The following is a 20,475-nucleotide window of genomic DNA, read 5'->3' as shown; positions in this document are numbered from 1 at the left end:
TTTCAGTTGTACGTAGGGATGGGTAATGGCACCAGATACCGGTAGTTACCGGTAGTAACCAGACCGAAAAGCAGCGCACATTTCGGTGCTTTATTTTCTTGAAATGTCATACACTTTGAATTCTAGCCAATCATTTTAACTTTCCAAGGATAGTAGGCGGGCCCAGGTACGTACGTCCTTTTAGAGCAGAGCTACAGATTAAAAATGCCCAAGGTGAAGCGGTCAAAAGTCTGGCTGTACTTCACAGCAAAAGATGCAAACTCAGCAGCCTGCAACAAGTGCTTTAAGCTGATACTGTGCAAAGGAGGTAACACCTCAAATCTGATGAAACACCTGGCGACGTATAGCATTTTTTTAAAAGCCGAGAAATGCACCGTATTTGATAGCTTGCTGCAAGAGCTCACACCGAGCACATCTACTGCGGGTGTGGTGCCTGTTAGCGGACCCGGAGTTAGCAACATCACCCAAGAACCCGAAGAGGAGAGTCCTGGCCCCTAGCTCTGCCAGTGTAGCAGAAATGATGACGGATGATGATGGCAGCAGCAGCCGTTCTTCTCTGGGTGAGTCGCTTAATGTTGTTCGCATGTAATTTACATTGAGTAGGCTAACCACGTTATTACATTAATGCATGTAAGGTGAACTAATAAACACCATCGTAGTGACATGCGGCTGTCTTCTAGTTTGATAGAGTGATGCCATATATGCCCTATAGCTGCAGAAAAGGCTAACATTGTTATCTTTTTGCAAAAAAAACCCAGCTAAACATGAGAGGTTTTAGGACAAAGTTTGTGTTTTCCATTGTTTAAGCACCAATTCCAACCAAAGGAGGTATGTTGTATCAACAGAAAAGGCTAACTTGGTTATCATTTTGCAGAAAAAAAGGGACTGCTAAAAATAAAAACATAAGAGGTTTTTGGACAAAGTTTGTGTTTTCCATTCTTTAAGCACCGGTTCGAGCACCGTTTGAGCACCGGCACCGTTTCAAAAGTACCGGTTTGGCACCGGTATCGGATAAAACCTAAATGATACCCATCCCTAGTTGTACATATGTTATATATGTAGCTGGGTGGTAAAACTTAATTTCATAATGTAGTTTCCCACTTGGGTTAAATAAGTATTCCCTCAGGATGTTGGGGTTGGAGTAAATGTATTATGTGTCAACTTGTTGCTGTTTTGTTGTTGTAAGGTTTAAACGTGCTGCCAGAAGTTACATATAGTTTGTTCTGTCTCCATTTGTTTTTCTCTTTATTTACATAGCTTTTTTCTCTCTCTCTATGAAACTTATAGCGGGAGTCTACATTGTGATGAAGAGAGATAATTTTATTACCGGAACTGAAATCAGATCTATGAAACCCTGAGCTCCAAATAACCAACAAATACATGAATTTAAGAGGCACTCATGCTGCAATAATCTCTTATTATTCTCATCTCCAGTTTGAATAAGCCTTTAAGGTCCCTTTAGAAGCTTTCTTCGATTCAATACCGCTCTCCTTGTCTGATGAACAAATGTAAAAAGTCTGGGAAAAATGGCACCGACATTCCTCCTCAAACCCCCAAATAGAGTGTCAGGGTTAAGCGTTACTGTCTCAAGGGGGAAAACGTGAGATAACGAGTGAGAGCCTAGTCCAAACACTCGAAAGGGAAAACAGCTGGAAATGACTGGTTTACATTTTCATATCATGACAGCACTGTTAGTATGAATACTAACGGCGTTAGCATGTTGAAGAAGTTTGTTTTTGCATTAGCATTTATCATGTGGTGGAAAGTAGAATGTCAGTCATTTAATTTTTTTTTTATTCAAATACTATCCAAAAAATGGCATTATACAAATATTGCAATAATATACAAATGACATTTCCGTGAGTACCAGACGGACTGGATTATGAAAGCTCCAATAATGAAGACGTACCAGAGGTTTATGCTAACATATTTCCAATTAGCTCCCCAAGAGAACTTAATCTCATGAAGGAATTTATATACACATATAAACCAAAGCATTAAAACCATCGGACCAGTGTTGCTTGAATCCCCATCTTACTGTCAAAACAATTCTGACCCATCAGTGGTATCTGAAACCTGGATGCTAACAGCAGATCCCATAGGTCATCTACAGTCCTCAAATCCTTCCTGCAGATAACCAGTGAGATGGGGGTGAGTATGTTACACATTTTTTAATCACTTAATAAAGTTAGAGATACTACTTGAGCTACATAGGTTGTGCATATCTGAAGATCAGCAGATAAGGAAAAACAATTATCAAAGTACCTTTTTTCTTTACTTGCCTTACAGTCAGCTGACCTACACTTTAGAGGGCTGGAAAAATTGGCAGTAAGTGTAAATTCATTGGATAGAAGGAGACGAATGTGATGGTAAAATAAGCCCAGGCTAGTGATAGCTGCTGATAACACCACACTGACTTTTGTGCATCTGCAAAGACAGCATGCTAACGCAAAGTAGGGAAAAACCCAGAGTGATGTTAAAGCTGAATGTGTGCTCTCTCCAGGCAAACAGTCAGACTCTGATCTTTAATACAGCATTGTAGCTTCTACCTGTAACTTTTCAATCAGCGTGGCAGTTGAAGTGCTCTTTGAGCTCGTTTTCACATTTGCTGCAGGCTTTGGCTCAAAACTAAAACACTAAAGCTTCTGTCCTCATTAGGACCAGCATGGTGCGTAGTATTATAGCTTTATGTTGTTAAATGGTAATTATGGGACAGTACATGTTAGGTGTAATGCAGCAGTAATGTACTAAGCAGTGCAACAAATTACTTTCTAATGCAATGTACTACCTTTAAAAAACATAATGAGTAATGTGTGCTTCACTGTCAGTCACATTGTGTTGTCCCTCACTCCGCTCTGGTTGAGGCTTCCCCTTGTCCTCATGGGGGAGGCTGTTGCAATTAGAAGCGGCAGGACAATGATTGTGTGTAGTTGGACTCCATTGATGTTTAGATGGATGGTAGATATCAAGCTCACATTTACATGAACGTCAGAACCCAAGACTTCCAAGCAAGTCACTGGACCGTAATGAGATGATCAGTGTTATTGTCTTCACCTCTCTTTAATGTTCTGCTGAAAATTGGCAGCTTCCTCAGCACACATGTAATTTCCCAGTCCAATTTGGGAAGTCAAAAGATTTCACCTTTTTTAAACCATGAACTATTCTGACCTTCAGCTTCTGTGGCCAAATAGTGGAATAATAAAAAAGACTGAGAGGGATGAGGCAGCCCAAAGCACATGGATGCATTAAAAGTCTTTTGTTTGTTCAGGTTCAGAACCACTTCATCATTAGTCATCATTAGTATGCTGACGAGTGTGAGGACGGAAGCTGTGTCTCTATGTGAAGTTTTTTAATAGGTTTTTCACAGTATTTCATAAAAGGAAAAAAAGAAATATATGTAAGAGGGTAGACTAAGACATACGAATTAGAAGTTACTGCAAAAACATACATAAGTGCTGTGCTAGAAAACCTCCACTGATTCAGAACTTAACCTTAAATATAAAGTATTAATTAAGGTCATTACATTTAAAAAATGTAGCTGTGTCAATGGAAACACAGCGACATAAAGACGCACACAAAGGTGCAACTATTCAGCTGTCGCACACACACACCTACACACACTAATTCAGCCTTATCCCTTTCATCACTGCTTCACTTCAGCCTCTTTCTTCTCCATCAGCAATTCTTTTTTCCCATCATTGTCAGAGACGGCTTTATCCCTGTGAAAGCAAGGACATTGCTTGGCTGTAGGATAGGCAGCGCTGCACTAGAAGAAAGCCCTTCACAGATGATTTCGGCTTTCTCTTTCCCTGACGGGGGGAGAAATCACAATCCCTTGTTCGCTGAAAATTATTGCTGGATTACCTGTGTCCCCGTGCAGCAGAGCTATCACAGCTAAACCAACCCAACCTGGATTTATGAATTTCATGATTGACGCAGAAAGCGCAAGAAGAATTACACACAAAATCTTATTTTCATTATTTACGTTTATATATATACCACTGCCAGACCCCATTTCTCTCATCCTGCCTTTGTTTCCTGTCTCTTTGTCTCTAATGATGACAACAATGACCAGGACAGGACACACCAGGCTTACAGAGATCCAGGTTTCCTCTCCTAGCCTTACTTACTTGTTCTTGGCGTCAGTTTCTTCCCACCATGCCCTCTGACATACAATGTGCCTGTGGCTGATAGGGAGAAGAGACAGTACTGGAAGCAAGGGAAGGTGGTGGAGGGGGTTGGGGGCTCATTGTTTTCTTTCACTCTCCTGGATCTCTCTTTATTTATGATACCTCCTGCACGACCAGGGACATGCAGCGACCCCAGGAACTACATTCAGCCATAATGTGCTGGTGATTGTGTCTTGCAAAAGCAGACTATCCTCTTGTGTGTTGACTTTCTGGCTGATCACAAAACAATAGCCCCCCTGCCCATCACTCTGAGGGAGACAGTTGGTTTGAAGTTTCAGTGAATGAGGGCCACTGGGGGATGGTATCCAAGGCTGGACCATGAGGGGGAATAATGTTTCAGAGGGAATAGGGGGAGGTTTAATTTTAACAGTTAGTGTTGCCTTCATCTTCTGACAAAGTCCCTCTGGGAAAATGATTGCAAACTATTCAGCTTTGTTTAAAATGTATTTGGTTATTTAGGAAAAAAACGTTAAACATTTGTGAGCAACTGTCCTCATGCCCACCATGCACAGCAGCACTGAGTCAGCAGCTTATGTTAAAACTGTATGCCTGTGAAAGAGCCCATGCAGGTAATGAGCTATTGGCAGTTGTTAAACAGACTGTGTGTAATGGGTCGTTGGAGCAGTGAGTGCCCTGCTCACCTGTTAGCCTGAGCTTTGGACCAGCTGGACAGGCCAAAGAGCAAAGGTGGGCAGTCTGTGGGAAGGAGTTCACATTTGAAGTTGCTTAGAACGGCCTCTTCAATAAATGCAACAGCTGATATGAATCAACCTTACAGCTGTTCATGCAACTGTTGTTGGACATTATTTCGACTCCATTACCTTTTCCTCAGTTCTGTGACTATGCTGTCATGACAGTACGCACCTATCCAGCCTGTGTTCAAGAGGGCAGATAGGGTTCATCGCACTCGCTGTATACATTTACACCATATGCTTCATGAATATTTCATGCTAGATTAAAGTTTTTCAATTTCCTTTGATTTCCTTTTAAAAACAAACAAACAAAACAATAGTTGGTCACTAGTTTAGGTATGACCTTCCTGAGAGTACAAAAAGATTCAGGGCAAAAGTTGGATTTGCAAACAGACAGAAATGTCACATGTATATAAAAGATTAAGATAAAAGTATTAGTATTGGTTTCTGTACTTAAAAGTTTTCTAGCATTTTGAAGACACAGTGTTAGCTGGTAGTGTGTGGACCAGTTCTGTTTACATTATACATGCTTCCTTTAGCCAGTATCATTAAAAGATGTAGCATACATTTTCACTGTTATGCAGATGGAGTCATTTTTGAGCAGGATGTCCTTCAATGCACGCATTAAACAAATATGTAGGACTGTGTTCTTCTATCCATGCAATATCTCTAAAATTAGAAATATCCTGTCTCAGAGTGACGCTGAAAAACTAGTTCATGCATTTATTACTTCTAGACTGGACTAGTAGAATGACAGGCAGAGCCTTCAGCTTCCAGGCCCTTCTTCTGTGGAACCAGCTCTAAGCTTGGATTTGGACAGACAGACAGACACCCTCTACATTTAAGATTAGGCTTAAAACGTCCCCTCTTTGACAAAGTTTATAGTAAACGCTGGGTCAGGTGACCCTGAATCCACCCTTAGTTATGCTGCAATAGACTTAAGGCTGTCGGGGGATTCCCATAATGCATTGAGCATTTCTCCTTCTCTCACCCCTGTTCACTCACCATGTGTTTATACACCACCCTGCATTTAATTATGACTTATTACTAATCTCTGGCTCTCTTCCACAGCATGCCTTTTGTCTTGTCTCCCTCCCTTCATCCCCAACTAGTTGTGGCAGATGGCCACCCCTCCCTGAAACTGGTTCTGCTGGAGATTTCTTCCTATGAAAAGGAAGTTTTTCCTTCCCATTGTTGCCAAAGTGCTTACTCAAAGGGGGTCATTTTCTGTATTATTGTAGGGTCTTCACCTTACAATATTACAGTTTTTCTCGATTGCCTAAACACTATAACCAGGCCTCTAAACTAAAATTTCAAAACCGTAACGCTATTGTTCAAAAAGCTCACCCATTTCCCTGAACTATAAACACTATTCCCTGCTTTGACACATGACTCAAATTTGGTGAACTGTTACTGCAAAACTCTACACACAAATCCCTACATTTTACAGTGCTTACACCATGTAGTCATTTAGAAAGTACTAGCATGCAATAATGTTAACTTAAGTCAGCATAGCTTGAGCTCAATTAGCACACAATTAACCAGGTGGAAACACTAGGAGTCAAAATTTAGCACACACCAATCAGAACCTGCGATGGATAGATAAAAGGGCCAAAGTCAGCTCATTCAGGTTTGAAACAATGGATCCAAAGAGATGCAAAGGAAGAGGACGTGGTGGAGAAAGAGGACGTGTTGAAGGAGGAGGACGTGGTGGAGGAAGAGGACATGGTGAAAGAGGAGGACGTGGTGAAAGAGGAGGACGTGGTGGAAGAGGAGGAGGAGGTGGTCTAGGACAACAGGAAGGTGGTGGAGGAGGAGGGAGAGGTGGAGGAGGACGTGGTGAAGGAGGTGGAGGTGGAGAACGACGGCGACAAGGAAGGGGAAGAGCAAGGGCAAGAAGACAGTCAGTCTCAGATGAAATTCGAGCCACTTTAGTTGACCATGTCCTTGTCCATGGGATGACTATGAGGGAGGCTGGGCAACGAGTACAACCAAATTTGAGTCGCTTCACTGTTGCCTCCATCATCAGAACCTTCAGGGAGGAAAACAGGTAGGTGTACTTGCAGTAAGACTGCTTTGTACAGTAACGTTTAAGTTACTGAACTTATGTGTCTTGAGTTTCAGTATGTTTCCATTATTTGCCTGTAAAATGAATGTGTGACAGTTACAGTAATGAGTGCTTCTATTTTTGTAGGACACAGAGACGACCACCTGGTGGAGGCAGGTTAAGGCTTTTGTCGGAGGAGCAAGAGAGGGAACTTGTAAACATGGTAATTGCAAATAATGTAATCCGCTTGCAAGAGATTCAAAGGAGAGTGATTGAGGATGATCATCTTTTTCGAGGCATAAATGCCATCAGCCTCTCCACAATTGACTGCATCCTCCGAAAGAATCAATTCCGGATGAAACAGGCATACCGAGTCCCTTTCGAACGAAACTCTGACAGAGTGAAAAACCAACGTGTGGAATATGTTCAGGTATGAGTTTTGATACTGTATAAAGTATTGTGTACCATCACAGCATGGCAGTTTATGCTGCCATTTCAGCACTCTTGAACTGTGGTTCAGGGTACCGATTGACTCTACTGTGTTATGTGTTTTGCAGAGAATCTTTGAGATTGAAGGACGGCCTGTTCCCCATGAAATAATCTTTGTGGATGAGGCAGGTTTTAACCTGACCAAAAGAAGGAAAAGGGGGAGGAACATAATTGGCCATCAGGCTATTGTAAATGTCCCTGGTCAGCGTGGGGGGAATGTCACTATGTGCGCAGCCATCAGCCAACGAGGGGTACTCCACCGCCATGCCGTACTAGGACCCTATAACACTATGCTTCTCCTTGCTTTTCTTGATGGTTTAAGACAACATATGTTCCAGCTGGACTACAGGGAACCAGCACAGCCAGAGCAGCCTCACTACGTTGTTGTGTGGGATAACGTCAGCTTCCATCGCGCTGCTCTGGTTCGTGACTGGTTTACCAATAACCCAAGGTTTTCTAATATCTTTCTGCCTGCATACTCTCCCTTTCTAAACCCGATAGAGGAGTTATTTTCGGCATGGCGGTGGAAAGTGTATGACCGAGAACCTTATGTCCGTGTTCACCTCCTTCAGGCCATGGAAGAGGCCTGCCTAGACATATCAGTAGATGCATGCCAGGGGTGGATCAGGCATGCAAGAGGATTTTACCCCCACTGCCTGGCTGGGGCCAATATAGCCTGTGATGTGGATGAGATTCTCTGGCCTGACCCAGACCAAAGACAAGATGCTGAGGTGGGATAATGTTTCTGGTGTGTGTTGTACTGTATAGTACATGAATGACAATGTGCCACTGTACATACATTGGTTGCGTCTTTTGTGTTTATCATGTGACAAGGGTTTTGAAGGGGAGAACCATAAGCAACCTATTTGTTTTGGAACTATTGTTTTGAATTAATTGTACCAGTGTGCAAAACTCTGTTGTAGTGTGTGTGTTTTTGAGGGCTTGTGTTTGATGTCTGTGGGCAAAGTTTGGTTTTTCAGCAGGAGTGAATAGTTTTGGGTGTAGAGCTTCATTTTGACCTGGAAATAGGATGTTTGGGAAATTGAGTGAGATGTTATGGATTTGTGTTTACTGTTGTGAGGATATGAGGCGTAGTTTCAAGAAATGTTTTTTAGCAATCGAGAAAAACTGTAAGCACCTTGAGGTGACTGTTGCTGTGATTTGGTGCAATTTAAATACAACTGAATTGAATGTAACTGAATTATGAGTGACTTTAATTCTTTATACCAACTGGATGTTATATCCCCACTACCTTTTCATACAAGTGGCACTGATTCCAAATAGTAGAAGTAGCCTTGTAAAGCAAATGTAAAAAAATAGTTCACATGTTAATACCTGTCCTAGACTAACTCTAAAAGTTGTTCACCTATTAAGAGTTGCAGACAAACTTTGATTATCACACTCATGAAGGAAAAAAAAGCCCAATCTGAACTCAGAAATGGATTCCTTAACCAAACAGAGCAATGAGAAACATTACAGATCAGTGTCACTGTGAAACATTGTGTCACATCTCAAGACTGAACAGTTTCTTTCATTGCAGCAACTCATTCATTGATGTCAGAGCCACGACTCATTTGAAAAAAAGATTAGTCACCTGCTTCGACTGACACAGTGAGAGTATGAAAATAACCACTAGACAGTTTATCTCATTCTTTGGGTTCATATTATTTGTAACTTTTAACAGCTGCCCTGGGGCGCACTGACAGAGGCGAGGCTGCCAGACACTGTGCCACCGGGCCCTCTGACCACCACCAGTAGGCAACGGGTGAAGTTTCTTGCCCAAGGACACAACTACCAAGACTGTCTGAGCTGGGGCTCGAACCGGCAACCTTCCGATTACAAGACGAACTGCCAACTCTTGAGCCACGATTGCCCCAACAACATTTTCCAAGTCATATTTTTTTAATTTTTTCAAACTATTTAATATTTTTGTTTATGTCGATTATGCGCAGTAGAAGGGTCAATAGGAGAAACTTATAACTGGTTGTTAGCCTTGAGCTCCAGTCTGCATGCCCCAGGGCAAGATACTAACCCCAGGTTTCTCTCCGATGCATCCAACAGAGTATGAATGTGTGTGAATGTCAGAATCAAAGCACCTATGTAGAAAATAACGTATAGAAAATGTGCTTGCATGAATGGGTGAAGTCCAAAGTCCATGTACCAAAAGCCCTATGCTTTGGTAGATGTGCTCAGAACAGCAAACGTCTGATTGGAAGATATATTATCCTTACAGAGCAAATTGTTGTTTGTTGCTGGATAAATAAAATGTTGCTTACAGAAGAATTGGGAGAGATGCAGTACAATGCTATCTTATCTAAAGCATTGCATGTATTTAAATGTAAATATATTTAACAGATATTATTCAGTCTAACTGCAATGCAATGCAATCAAAGCAGACTGCGTAGCTCATGTCGGAGCTCACTGTGACAATGAAAAGTTCTTCCTGCTAGTGGCAGGCATCATTAGCTTCCTGTAGTGTCATCACTTTCAGTTTTTTTGTTTTCATTTGAACTGACCCGTGACATTGTGACGGTCAGCTCGTTAATTCGCAGAAGCTTAAGCCAGAAAAAGCATCCCAGTTATGAAATTGGCCAATTATCTGGCAGTGTTTTCATTTTGGACGGGCAAAGCAGTGCCGGCCTGCCAGCAGCTCATTAGGAAATGACTGGCTGCATCTCCGGAGCTATTCTCCATTTTGATATCCAAAACAAGGCTGGGTGAGCAAACGCACCAGTCTGTTACATGTGGCATCTCATATTGCAAACAATGATTTCATTCCTCTGTTGAGTTACAAGTGATAAAGCTCCAGGAATACAATGGATGGGATTTAGTTTGGATTGAGGAATCCAACCTGGGGAGTGAGGGGTTTGCACACACCAAAGGGCCACAAGATAAATGCGAGAGGTCACAAAATGTTTATATATATAGTCAATCATTTAAAAACAAAGCAGAAAACATTCGTCTTTGTGTGTCTGAATAAGCAAAAGAAGAATCGAGGACAGTGGATGAGGGCGGCTTGCCAGCAGATGGCTATAGTATGGATAGTATAGATAGTGGCTTTGCTTGGCTGTTAAGATGTTAAATGCTGTTTTCTTAACAATAATTCATAAATAAAAACACCCTCTAAGAATGCAATGCAAAAATCTGCAGTGTTTTAGAGCATGAGGTCTAAACCACAGAAGCTAGCTTTGATCTTTAGTGGGCCGGACAAATGAAACTCCCCTTTCAGTCAAGGATGTTGTTACCAACGTTCATGAAGACATTCTCAGAAAACCTATTGGTGTTACGCCTTTTTTCTCTTCACAGAGTTGTGTGATGCTGTCCTTATATACAATTATATACAATTTCACTATTTCTGGAGTCTAAATACAAACATTTTTATTTTATTTTATCAAATATCACTTACAGAATAACAGAGCTGATCACAGGTTGTGGACACGGTGGAGAAAAACGTCAGAAGAACAGCATGTGATTACAGTTTTTTACAGACGCTAGGACACATTTCTCAATACTTAGGTCACGTTTGCAAAACTCCTCACACAGTGAGCACAACAGAAGTCTATGTGGGCTAAACTGAGGATCAGTTATCATTGTTTTGGCACAAAATGCATTCAATGACTACATCTCTCAAATTTCATGAATTATCTTCTCACTCAGACACAACAACTGCCAAAAATCTTTGTACGGACAGGACATTTTGCATGTGCTTACATACTGTTTTCAAAACTGTTAAACTTATGGCCAAAACAATAACACAATGCAAAACTTGAAAAGACAGCAAAATCCAACAACAATATTTTATTGAAACATATTTTAAATCTAAAAATGCAGTTTAACCAGCCACAGCTTATTCTCATTGTAGATGAACATCTACACAGGTGTTACTCCTTCAATTTTTCAACTCCTTCAATTCTGGCATGCCAGAAGATTCTTTCCTAGGTGTATTGCCCTAGATGACATAAGATGTGATGTGGATGAGAACCTGTGGCCAAATGGAGGAGACCGGGTAGATTAGCATTACTATTGTATGTGTATCAGTGGATGGTGTGTATACAAATTCTTGTATTTTGGGATTACTTAGTGCAAAAAAATAAAAATACATAAACAAATATTAACGAATTCTGCATGATGTCTGATTCATTCCAGTAACATATATTGAAATTATAAACAGAGATGTGTCCTTGTTTTACACAAGGAAACACTGTAATGCTACATGTTGTTAGTGTTTTTCAGGTCATTGTTTTGTGGGTGACAAAGTGTGTTTGTCGGCTGTCAACCTTTGCTAGTGTTCTGGAAGAATGAGGTTATTTGAGACCTGAATGAAGTGTTTTGGTAGTTGTAGTGCATTTTGAATGTGAAATGAACTGCTTTGCCAAGCTGACGGTCAGTTAGGAGGATTGTGTGAAGAGTTTTGCAAAAGTGACCTAAGTATTGAGACATGTGTCCTAGCGGCTGTAAAAAACTGTAAATGTAATGCTAGATGAGCGATGCTGAAAATGACTACTAATGTAAAACCTTCATAGCTTGATGCTGTAGGACGACTATAGTACATATACATCATTTTAAGCACAATATTTGTTTCTTTGGCTCCCACCAAAGTACCTAACTGAGTGAACTCAGCTCAACATATAGTCTCTAAATTGGTGTAAATTGGTGCTGAAAATACCTTCAGCACCAATTTACACCAGAGAGCAGAGTGAACCAGCACAAGAAAGCTGCAGCTTCCATGAATTAAGGTTTTTTACAATATAGATTATATGCTTTTCAAGCAGTGTTGTTCTAACAGGACAAACAAGACAAGCAGCACTTGCAAAAAAAAGGCCACAAGTTAAAACACACCAAAGTAAAGCCATCGTGCTTCTCTTTCATCTCAGACAGCGCTGTCATGAAGCATGTCGCCTGTTTACATCCATCCTTTAAATTACTGCTGTCTTGCAGTCGCTCTGAGATCAGTTATGATCTGGACTTTGTGTGGAAACACAGCTACAGGAGCATTAAGTAGTAAATGAGCTTTAGTGATTAAGCATCATAACGGATTACTTAATTAGTTGAAGGAATCGTTACTACTAACATTCATTATTTGAAGTACAGATCCATAACAGGATGCTTCACATCCTGATTTACCAAGGCCTGTGAACTTCTGTTTATTTGTTAGAACTATTTACATTTTCCAAAAACAAAATTCTTTTAACAATCAGTTTAATACTTGGTTGGCCGTTATATTGCTATGTGTGCATCGGGTGCAGGAGTCCCCACTATACTCAATGCAAACACAACAGAACATCTATGCAGGTGATTGTCTTTAGGAAGGAGTCCAATGAGAGATTCATCCATTTGCAGCTTTTAAATGTCGGGGTGCACAACCTACACAAATAGTTCAATTCAATAAAATTTTTTACAGTGCCAAATCACAACAACAGTCACCTCAAGGTGCTTTATATTGTAAGGTAGACCCTACAACAATACATACAGAGACGAACCCAACAATCATATGACCTCCTATGAGCAAGCGCTTTGGTGACAGTGGGAAGGAAAAACTCCCTTTTAACAGGAAGAAACCTCCAGCAGAACCAGGCTCAGGGAGGGGCGGGGCCATCTACTGCAACCGGTTGGGGTGAGAGAAGGAAGACAGGATAAAAGACATGTTGTGGAAGTTCTTGGTCCAGTTCTCAGATATTATTAATGAATTCAAATATCGAATATCAAATATCCGTTTTATCATCCATTGACGAGGTCATCTTGTCATTTAGTTACCTCACTAAGTGCAACAAAAATTATCAAAATGTGACCTCACTCCAAGCTGCCTTTTCTTATATGTACATGCTATAGAGGTTAATTATTTACCAAGTTGAATCCTTAAAGAGACAGACAGAATGATAAAAATGATGAAATGATAGAAATTGCCTTCATTACACCACCTGTCAAAGGACTTGGCCATTTAGTGTCAGTATATTCATCTTATTATCCACACTAATATGACTTAAAATAGCGCAATAAATCTCTGACAGTTTCTGCAAAAGCTGCATTTACCAAAAAACAAAAAAACAAAAACATGATTCAGCGATGATTAATGTATGGTAGTCAATTAAATAATTAACTGACCACTTCTTACTCTGCAAGCATATGATTACTGAAAGTCATTTCCCTGAGAAAACAATTCATATGTTCTGACTTTCCATGCTGTATAACACTAATTTCCCCTGTGCCACAAGCCACGGTGAGAATGTGGAATGAGTCCATCGCTCTGATAAAAGGTCTAAATTAACTGAGATACTTGTATTTATTCATTCATTGCTATTGATTCAGGGCACGTATATGTAGCCAAGGTAAGGCCTTGCGCACGAGTCTCTCTTTAATAGAGATATCCACACATGGAATCATCAAGCAAGAGCGCGTAAATAACTTCCTGCAGTGTGCAGTGTCTGTGTAAAATGAGCTGCAAAGAAAGGAGGAAAGATGGCAGTCATCTAGTCCTTGTGAACTATTATTATCTAATCCACATGCAACACACACTGAAATAAATTCCATTAATTACAGCTTTGCTCATAGCCTGCAGAACAGACTGTGTTTAAACCAACAGGAGCACGCCTCTGACTGAGCCTCACTACTCTCAGCCCAATTAAATGAAGCTCGTAAATAACATAAACAATACTTCACACCCTTCAGGCACTGTAGTAATCAGCCTAAAGAAACCCGGGCATAGAGGTAACAGTACACACACACACACACACACACACACACACACACACACACACACACACACACACACACACACACACACACACACACACACACACACACACACCATGGTAACATATGCAGGTGTTTCAGGTGATGATGATAAAAGCACAAAAACATTCTCAATTATCCTTTCTATTATCATAATTGTGACTATCACTGTAATGCATGCTCAGCCAAAACTTGCTCATATTGGATAAGGTGATGTGAACCCATATCTGGAGTCAATCAAATGCAATTTATAAAAAAGCAGAAAAGCATGATATTCAAGAGTCTAGTTGTAAAATGTGATGCTAAATAACTAAATGTGTATTTCACCCTGCTCACTAATTGCACGGGCTAAATTTATTCTACTGCCGGAATAGTTAATGAGTCGTTTGGGACTGCAGATCTCTGGAGTCTGTGTACAGTGGCTACTTTTTTTCCCAGCTTTGTTCGACTTTCTCCCCAAATGCTATGCAAAGCTAATGCTTACCCACAGCCAAACCCAGACACAATGCATACTGAATCCTTGTACTTTCACAAAGTTCCCTGGATAAATTGGCTGAGGCTTATGCATACAGATTGCAGTTATTTTAATTGGCTGTTGTTTCCCAGTAAAATTATGAGGAATTTCTATGAACACAGACAAGAGTTGCACATAACTCACACACACACACACACACACACACACACACACACACACACACACACACACACACACACACACACACACACACACACAAACATAAGCATTCACTGAAAGCAGCAAAGGCAACGTGCCTGTGGCCACATGGCTGAGTGTAGCTGTCAAATTACGAGTCCCAGATGGCCCTTTGTGGCCCTGGGCCCTCTGCTCTCACATCAGTGGCACGTAAACACATTCACATCATTCACTCCTGATGCATTAGATACAGCCTAGCTTTTATGATTTTCCTTAGCTGCTTAATTCCCCTCGCTGCTTGTTTTAAATCAGTGCATGAGTGCGATTAAATTTTAATATACTGCCTCTGCGGTGACCTTGAGGCTGATTCTGCCCTTGTCAGCTTTAAAAGGGGAAATTAGCAAAAATGTATTTCTAATTATTGATATAATGAGAGAGGCAGGCTTTGTTTTGGGACAGCGCAAACTGAAGCTACACAAGACTGAACCATATATGGACATACCTGAATAAAATGTGAAATTGATTTTCAGGATTCAGCTCCCAAGCTTCTGGACATAAATTCCTCTGAGCCAGGATAAGGTAGGAAGTTCAGTTCTGCTAGAACCAGTAGATGGATCATTAGGCTAAATGTCACCATGCTTTAGTTTCACAGCTGCATCATTATTGGGTAATTGTTCCTCTCTCAGGTGCTCTAATAAAGTTCAATAAGCAAAGGCTAAGATCAGAAAATGTTGAAGCCTCAGGACAAAATTTTACATACCCAGATTTAGGCATGCAACAAAAATACAGGTAGAATCAAAATAAATGTAGCCCATAGTGCTAAATATGGGATGTTGTAACAACTATCCATTTTCTAGGGCATGGTACATGTATATTCCCAAGCAATAAAAGGTTCATATTTCTGGATTATACCAGCCTTTCCTGACCCCATGCCTAGTAGATATAAGAAAGGCAAAGTCACAAGTTCACTAGCAGGGTCCACATCTGAATCCAAATCTGAATGGAAAAAAGTGTTCTTAATAATTTATTAACAACCTAGGTGTAGGTGTACTCGATGTATTTAATGTACTCAAATGAATGGGATACATACAAAAGTAGTAGTGCAGAAGGTACTGCCCCAGTGGCAAATAACTTTACTTCAAATATAACAATATTGAACTTAATTTTCTGAGAGGGTGTGGCAAAAATGCAAGATTTTAGTCATTAAATATGTGAGTGTGCATGCATATAATATCTGTTTGCCAAGAAAGAAGATGTGTAACCTTTAACACATCATTCTATGTGCATGTTTGCCCTCTGAGACACACACATGCTGTCATTCTGGGCTGTTGCCTTTTTTGCTCACATGGGAATAGTTTATTGATCAGAGAGGAATCTCCCTAATTAGGCCTGAACTGGCAAGGAAAGAGAAAGGGTAAAGCGAGGGGGAAGGGGAAACAGTGAGGAAAAGAGGAAGACAAGAAAAAACAAAGAAGAAGAGAATGCAAAGAGGCACTTTGACTTGTTGTTCTACAATGGATTGGGACATGAGACAGAGCAGAGGAGCAAACAACAAAGGGGACGTGCAGGGGATGGAAGCGACAGGAGGAGGGAGGAGGGAGAATGACAGCAGAGAACACAAGAGAAAAGAGGAAGAGCACGACGCAGAGGGCAAAGCAAGACAGAAATACGATGGGCTGCGAAGTGGGGCTCTGAATTTACTACACAGACTCTAACATGACCACATCCCAGAGTTCATTGCTCTAGTTTTAGGAACAGGGAGGAAACAAAGGCTCCACTCACCCTCTGAGCATTTCAGTACTCCCGGGATTTAATTAAAAGATGCATTTAGGTTTTTCATAACACCCCCAGCTCCTTTTTCTTTTACCCCTGCAACCAGTCATTTTACAAGAGTGAAATTAGCAGGTTTTTCGATGCGTGGTGCTAGCATGAACACAACGTAAGCTAACACCTCACCGTAAGTGCATGGGAGTCCTTTTCAGGCCTCAATGAAAAACAATGGTGACCCACAGAGAGCAGCACTGCTGCATCTCATCTTACTCCAACTGAATGTTCCACATAGTCATTTTAACTTTTAATTCAATCAGTTTTATGTATATAGCATCAGGTAAGTCAAAGACTCAACAATCAACATTTTGTAAAGACAAATCTTTTCCACTCTAAATGCTTTCACTTCACTCTGAATCTATTTTTTTTAAGAGTTCACAGTTAGATTAACTACAAATTGTCTTGTAGTGTTACACAGCAATGTAAACACAGAGTGTAGGGCTTCTTTATTTATGCTTGTGTTTGTTGATTTGCATTTCCAGATCCATGTTTATATTCTTAATTTATTCTTATAGGTTAGCTTTACATCATTTACATCTGAAAAACACTCTTTATTTGTCTTAAACTGGCACTCAGTTCATCCTCTCTCTGAATCCAGCGAGGAAACTTTCTTTCAGCAGTAGGTGTGCAGGGCTGCTGTGCTCATGGAGACAACTGTATACCAAATCGTTAAAGCATCCTGAGGGTTTACTTATTCATACTCTCATTATGTTGAACATTTTGTTATGTTTCATATGCATCTCCACCACTAGAATGAATATCAAAAGCATAATATGTCAAGCGGTGCATCTGTCTTTGGGACTTCCTTCCTTAAAAACCTTGTGGGCTCAAACTGAAACACCCAACAAAAATGGTTTCTATTCAAGATGTCTGTGTGTCCATGCCAACACATGTGAAATCCTGCCTAAGAAATTCTGTCTTGATCACATCAGGAAACTCAGTTCTGGCTGTCCTATTACAGTTTTTTCTGAATGCTTAAACCCTAACTGTGATTCCTGTAGCACAATCTCTAAAACTATTCAGACTTATAGCAAAACCACTCACTGAGTTTGCAAAACTAAAAGCACAAAAACTGCTTTGCACTCAGTTTGCAATTTTGTAACACACACTTTGCAAAACTGTAGGCACAATTCACTGCACAACACTCAATTACCAAATTTCCAACACACTCCTAGCAAAAGTATACACATGTATGGCTATCATTAACACTAATTTGCCAACTGTCTGGCACACTTTCACATGTGAAAACTTTTTTAGATAATTAGTTCACTTTGCAATCAGCCTAAGCACTATAATACAGGTAAGCTGTGTGTGCGGAGTACAATGGAGGGAGCAGAAAGAGTGAGAAGTAGAGGAGGCCGAGGAAGAGGACGTGGAGGTGAAGAAGTAGGATGAAGAGGACGACAAGGACAAGGAGGAGCAAGAGGAAGACGAGGAAGGGGGAGAGGAAGGGTAGGAAGAGTAAGAAATAGAATTGCTGATGACATCAGAGCTAAAATAGTGGACCATGTAATCAACCGTGGAATGACCCTGAGGGTAGCTGGCCAACGGGTCCAGCCTAACTCAAGCCGCTACACTGGAGCAAGTACCATAAGGACATCTTGAAATGAGAATCGGTTAGTACAGTCACTTCGCACAAAGATTTGTAGCACTGCCATATGCCAATGAGAAACACACCAATACCATTGATGTACAAATACTGAAATTGTTACTTTACAGAATTGCTAGATGACCAGATGCTGGGGGCAGAGGAAGCATGTTCACTGCAGACCAAGTAACCCATATAGTCATTATGGCGATTGCAAATAATCCTATACTTGGAAATAAACACTTGTGTTTGTTTTGATGTGTTTGAATAAACACCAGTACTTGAAGTTTGGATCCCTCTATGCTTATGGATCTATGACAGAAGTATGAGCTCACACTGACATAGCCTACCTTGTGCACAGAGAAAGCAAAAGCCAGATGTGTTTTGTATTCATACCATCAGTGTGCAGTTGGCGCATTGTGTGCTTAGTAGATGATGGCTTGTGTGCACTGTTTGATACGGAAACACTATTTTTACGAAGGTGTGAAGAGTTAATCTAGCTGTGTTTGCTTTTGCAAAAGAACTAAAATGTTTTGATAATTGGGTGACAGGTTTTCTTATTTGTGTGAAGAGTTTTGCAAAATTAGCCAATAGTTACAAAAAATGTGCTTAAGCAATCAGAAAAAACTGTATAAAAGCAGAGGACTGTGTTTCCTAATTTCAATTTTCTGCCACAGATCGAATTCACTTTCTCTCTGCTAATTGTTCAGAATGTTAGAAGAGGAAAAATCCAGATTACACAAGATCTAATGAAACAAATGTCAGACAAACAAAACAAGACAAAACAGGTAAAGTGCATTTGTGTCTATTTGTGTCTGAGCAGGTGATAGTTGAGACAGATTCAGAGTTCCAAAATGAGGCGTACGTCATGCTTGTTGAGGAAGGCGGCATTGGTGCCAAGCTCATCAAGCAGCCCATTTTCACACAGTCGGTACACTCCAACTAAATCTAATAAAGCTCCACAAAAACACTCTGCAGCAACATCAGAGAGCTGTCTCACAAAGCTCTTCTCCCCCCCACCACCCCCGCTCATGTCTCTCGAAAATTGCACGGGCATACTGCCTGAAATGGTTTGGAATGTTGAAGGCTGGTGCGTTAAAAATGTGTTAATTACGTGGGAGTCAAAGCAAGCTTTCGAGTGTCATTGGTCTGGAAATGTGGAAAACTGAAGAGCTTCGAGCCACCAAAGGCCACAGATGTGATTATAAACTTAAAAAAAAAATTTTTTTTCCTACTGTTTGTCTTTAAATGGCTGAGCTGACCAAAATATAGCCAGTCTTCACTTAAATTGGGATGAGGTAGAAATGTGGACAGTAAATAGTGAGAAAATGAAAAGCATTGTTTTTTTTTCATGTTAGGCACCTCTCTTTCATCTTTTCATCTAAATGAAATTTTCAATCAGTAACAACTTTCAAAGTCTAAGCTTGTGAGTCATTAAAGATGATGGGTAAAAGCCCCCCCTCAGCCTCCTTTTGTAGGTCTGTTGCTTTTTTCCCAGATATTTAATCACTCTGAGATGAGGGCATCCTCATTTAAAGAGGCATGCTGGTGTTAAGACACGTTTTTCTAATCTGAAATGTTCGTCTGACTCCTCACATCAAACCCCTGCTGTTTACAGCCCAGTTTCGTGTTGGTGGATGTTATTATTGCCTCATGTCTACACCTCAGATCTAGCTCTGATGTGCATTTGAAAGCCTGCTTTACACTGAAGAGTCAAATAAAACAAATTCAGAATATTAAAATGAGAGGCTGCTGCTTTTTGTTGCTGGACTCTAATCAGTCTCTTTAATATACAACACACAGAAATTAATATTAAATTATTATTACTTTGTAACTGGAGAGCATAGTGCTATTGGAAAAGAAGCACAGCACACATCTCTATTGTTGTCACCCCTGCTGGCGTCATTATGATTTTGGTACCCGTCTATTTGATGGTCAGCGTGATACCTCAGAAATCAACAGATTTCAGTGAAATTAGGTGGAAAATGAAACGACAAGCATTACAAACAAGTGATTAGTATTTGGTATGGATTCAGAGCCAGGTGTAGATGGAGGGTTTGCTGCACCGGTGAAAGTGTTAGTACCAAAAAAAAAAAAAAAAAAAACATAACAAAAAACAAACAAACAAACAAAAAAATTACATTAACATTGAAGTGACAGCTCGCGGGGTCAAGTCAAGTAGCATAAAAGAGCATGAAAGCTGACACAGGGTAGATCAGGGTCGATACACGAATAACAATATGGCAACAGTTTTTTGAACT

General features: G+C 40.5%; 2 protein-coding genes across 7 annotated transcripts in view; one reads left to right on the top strand and one right to left on the bottom strand.

The window, feature by feature from the left end:
• robo3 (roundabout, axon guidance receptor, homolog 3) overlaps positions 1-20,475 on the bottom strand; it is a 176,774-nt gene that overhangs the window by 106,809 nt on the left and 49,490 nt on the right. The window lies entirely within an intron of this gene.
• LOC308386473 (uncharacterized protein) lies at positions 5,741-9,643 on the top strand. Its single transcript, XM_080866032.1, has 3 exons — positions 5,741-6,932; positions 7,077-7,359; positions 7,487-9,643. Exons 1-3 carry the CDS (start codon positions 6,523-6,525, stop codon positions 8,156-8,158), a joined length of 1,365 nt encoding a protein of 454 aa, XP_080722158.1. The 5' UTR covers positions 5,741-6,522; the 3' UTR covers positions 8,159-9,643.

Source organism: Rhamphochromis sp. 'chilingali' (genome assembly GCF_963969265.1).
Source record: "Rhamphochromis sp. 'chilingali' genome assembly, chromosome: 19".
Taxonomy (NCBI): domain Eukaryota; kingdom Metazoa; phylum Chordata; class Actinopteri; order Cichliformes; family Cichlidae; genus Rhamphochromis; species Rhamphochromis sp. 'chilingali'.
This window is presented reverse-complemented; position numbering and strand designations above follow the sequence as displayed.

Coding starts and splice junctions, on each gene's coding strand:
- LOC308386473 (XM_080866032.1), top strand. CDS start 6,523: ATGGATCCAAAGAGATGCAAAGGAAGAGGACGTGGTGGAGAAAGAGGA. Junction 6,933..7,076: donor ACCTTCAGGGAGGAAAACAG/GTAGGTGTACTT, acceptor CTATTTTTGTAG/GACACAGAGACGACCACCTG. Junction 7,360..7,486: donor AACGTGTGGAATATGTTCAG/GTATGAGTTTTG, acceptor TGTGTTTTGCAG/AGAATCTTTGAGATTGAAGG.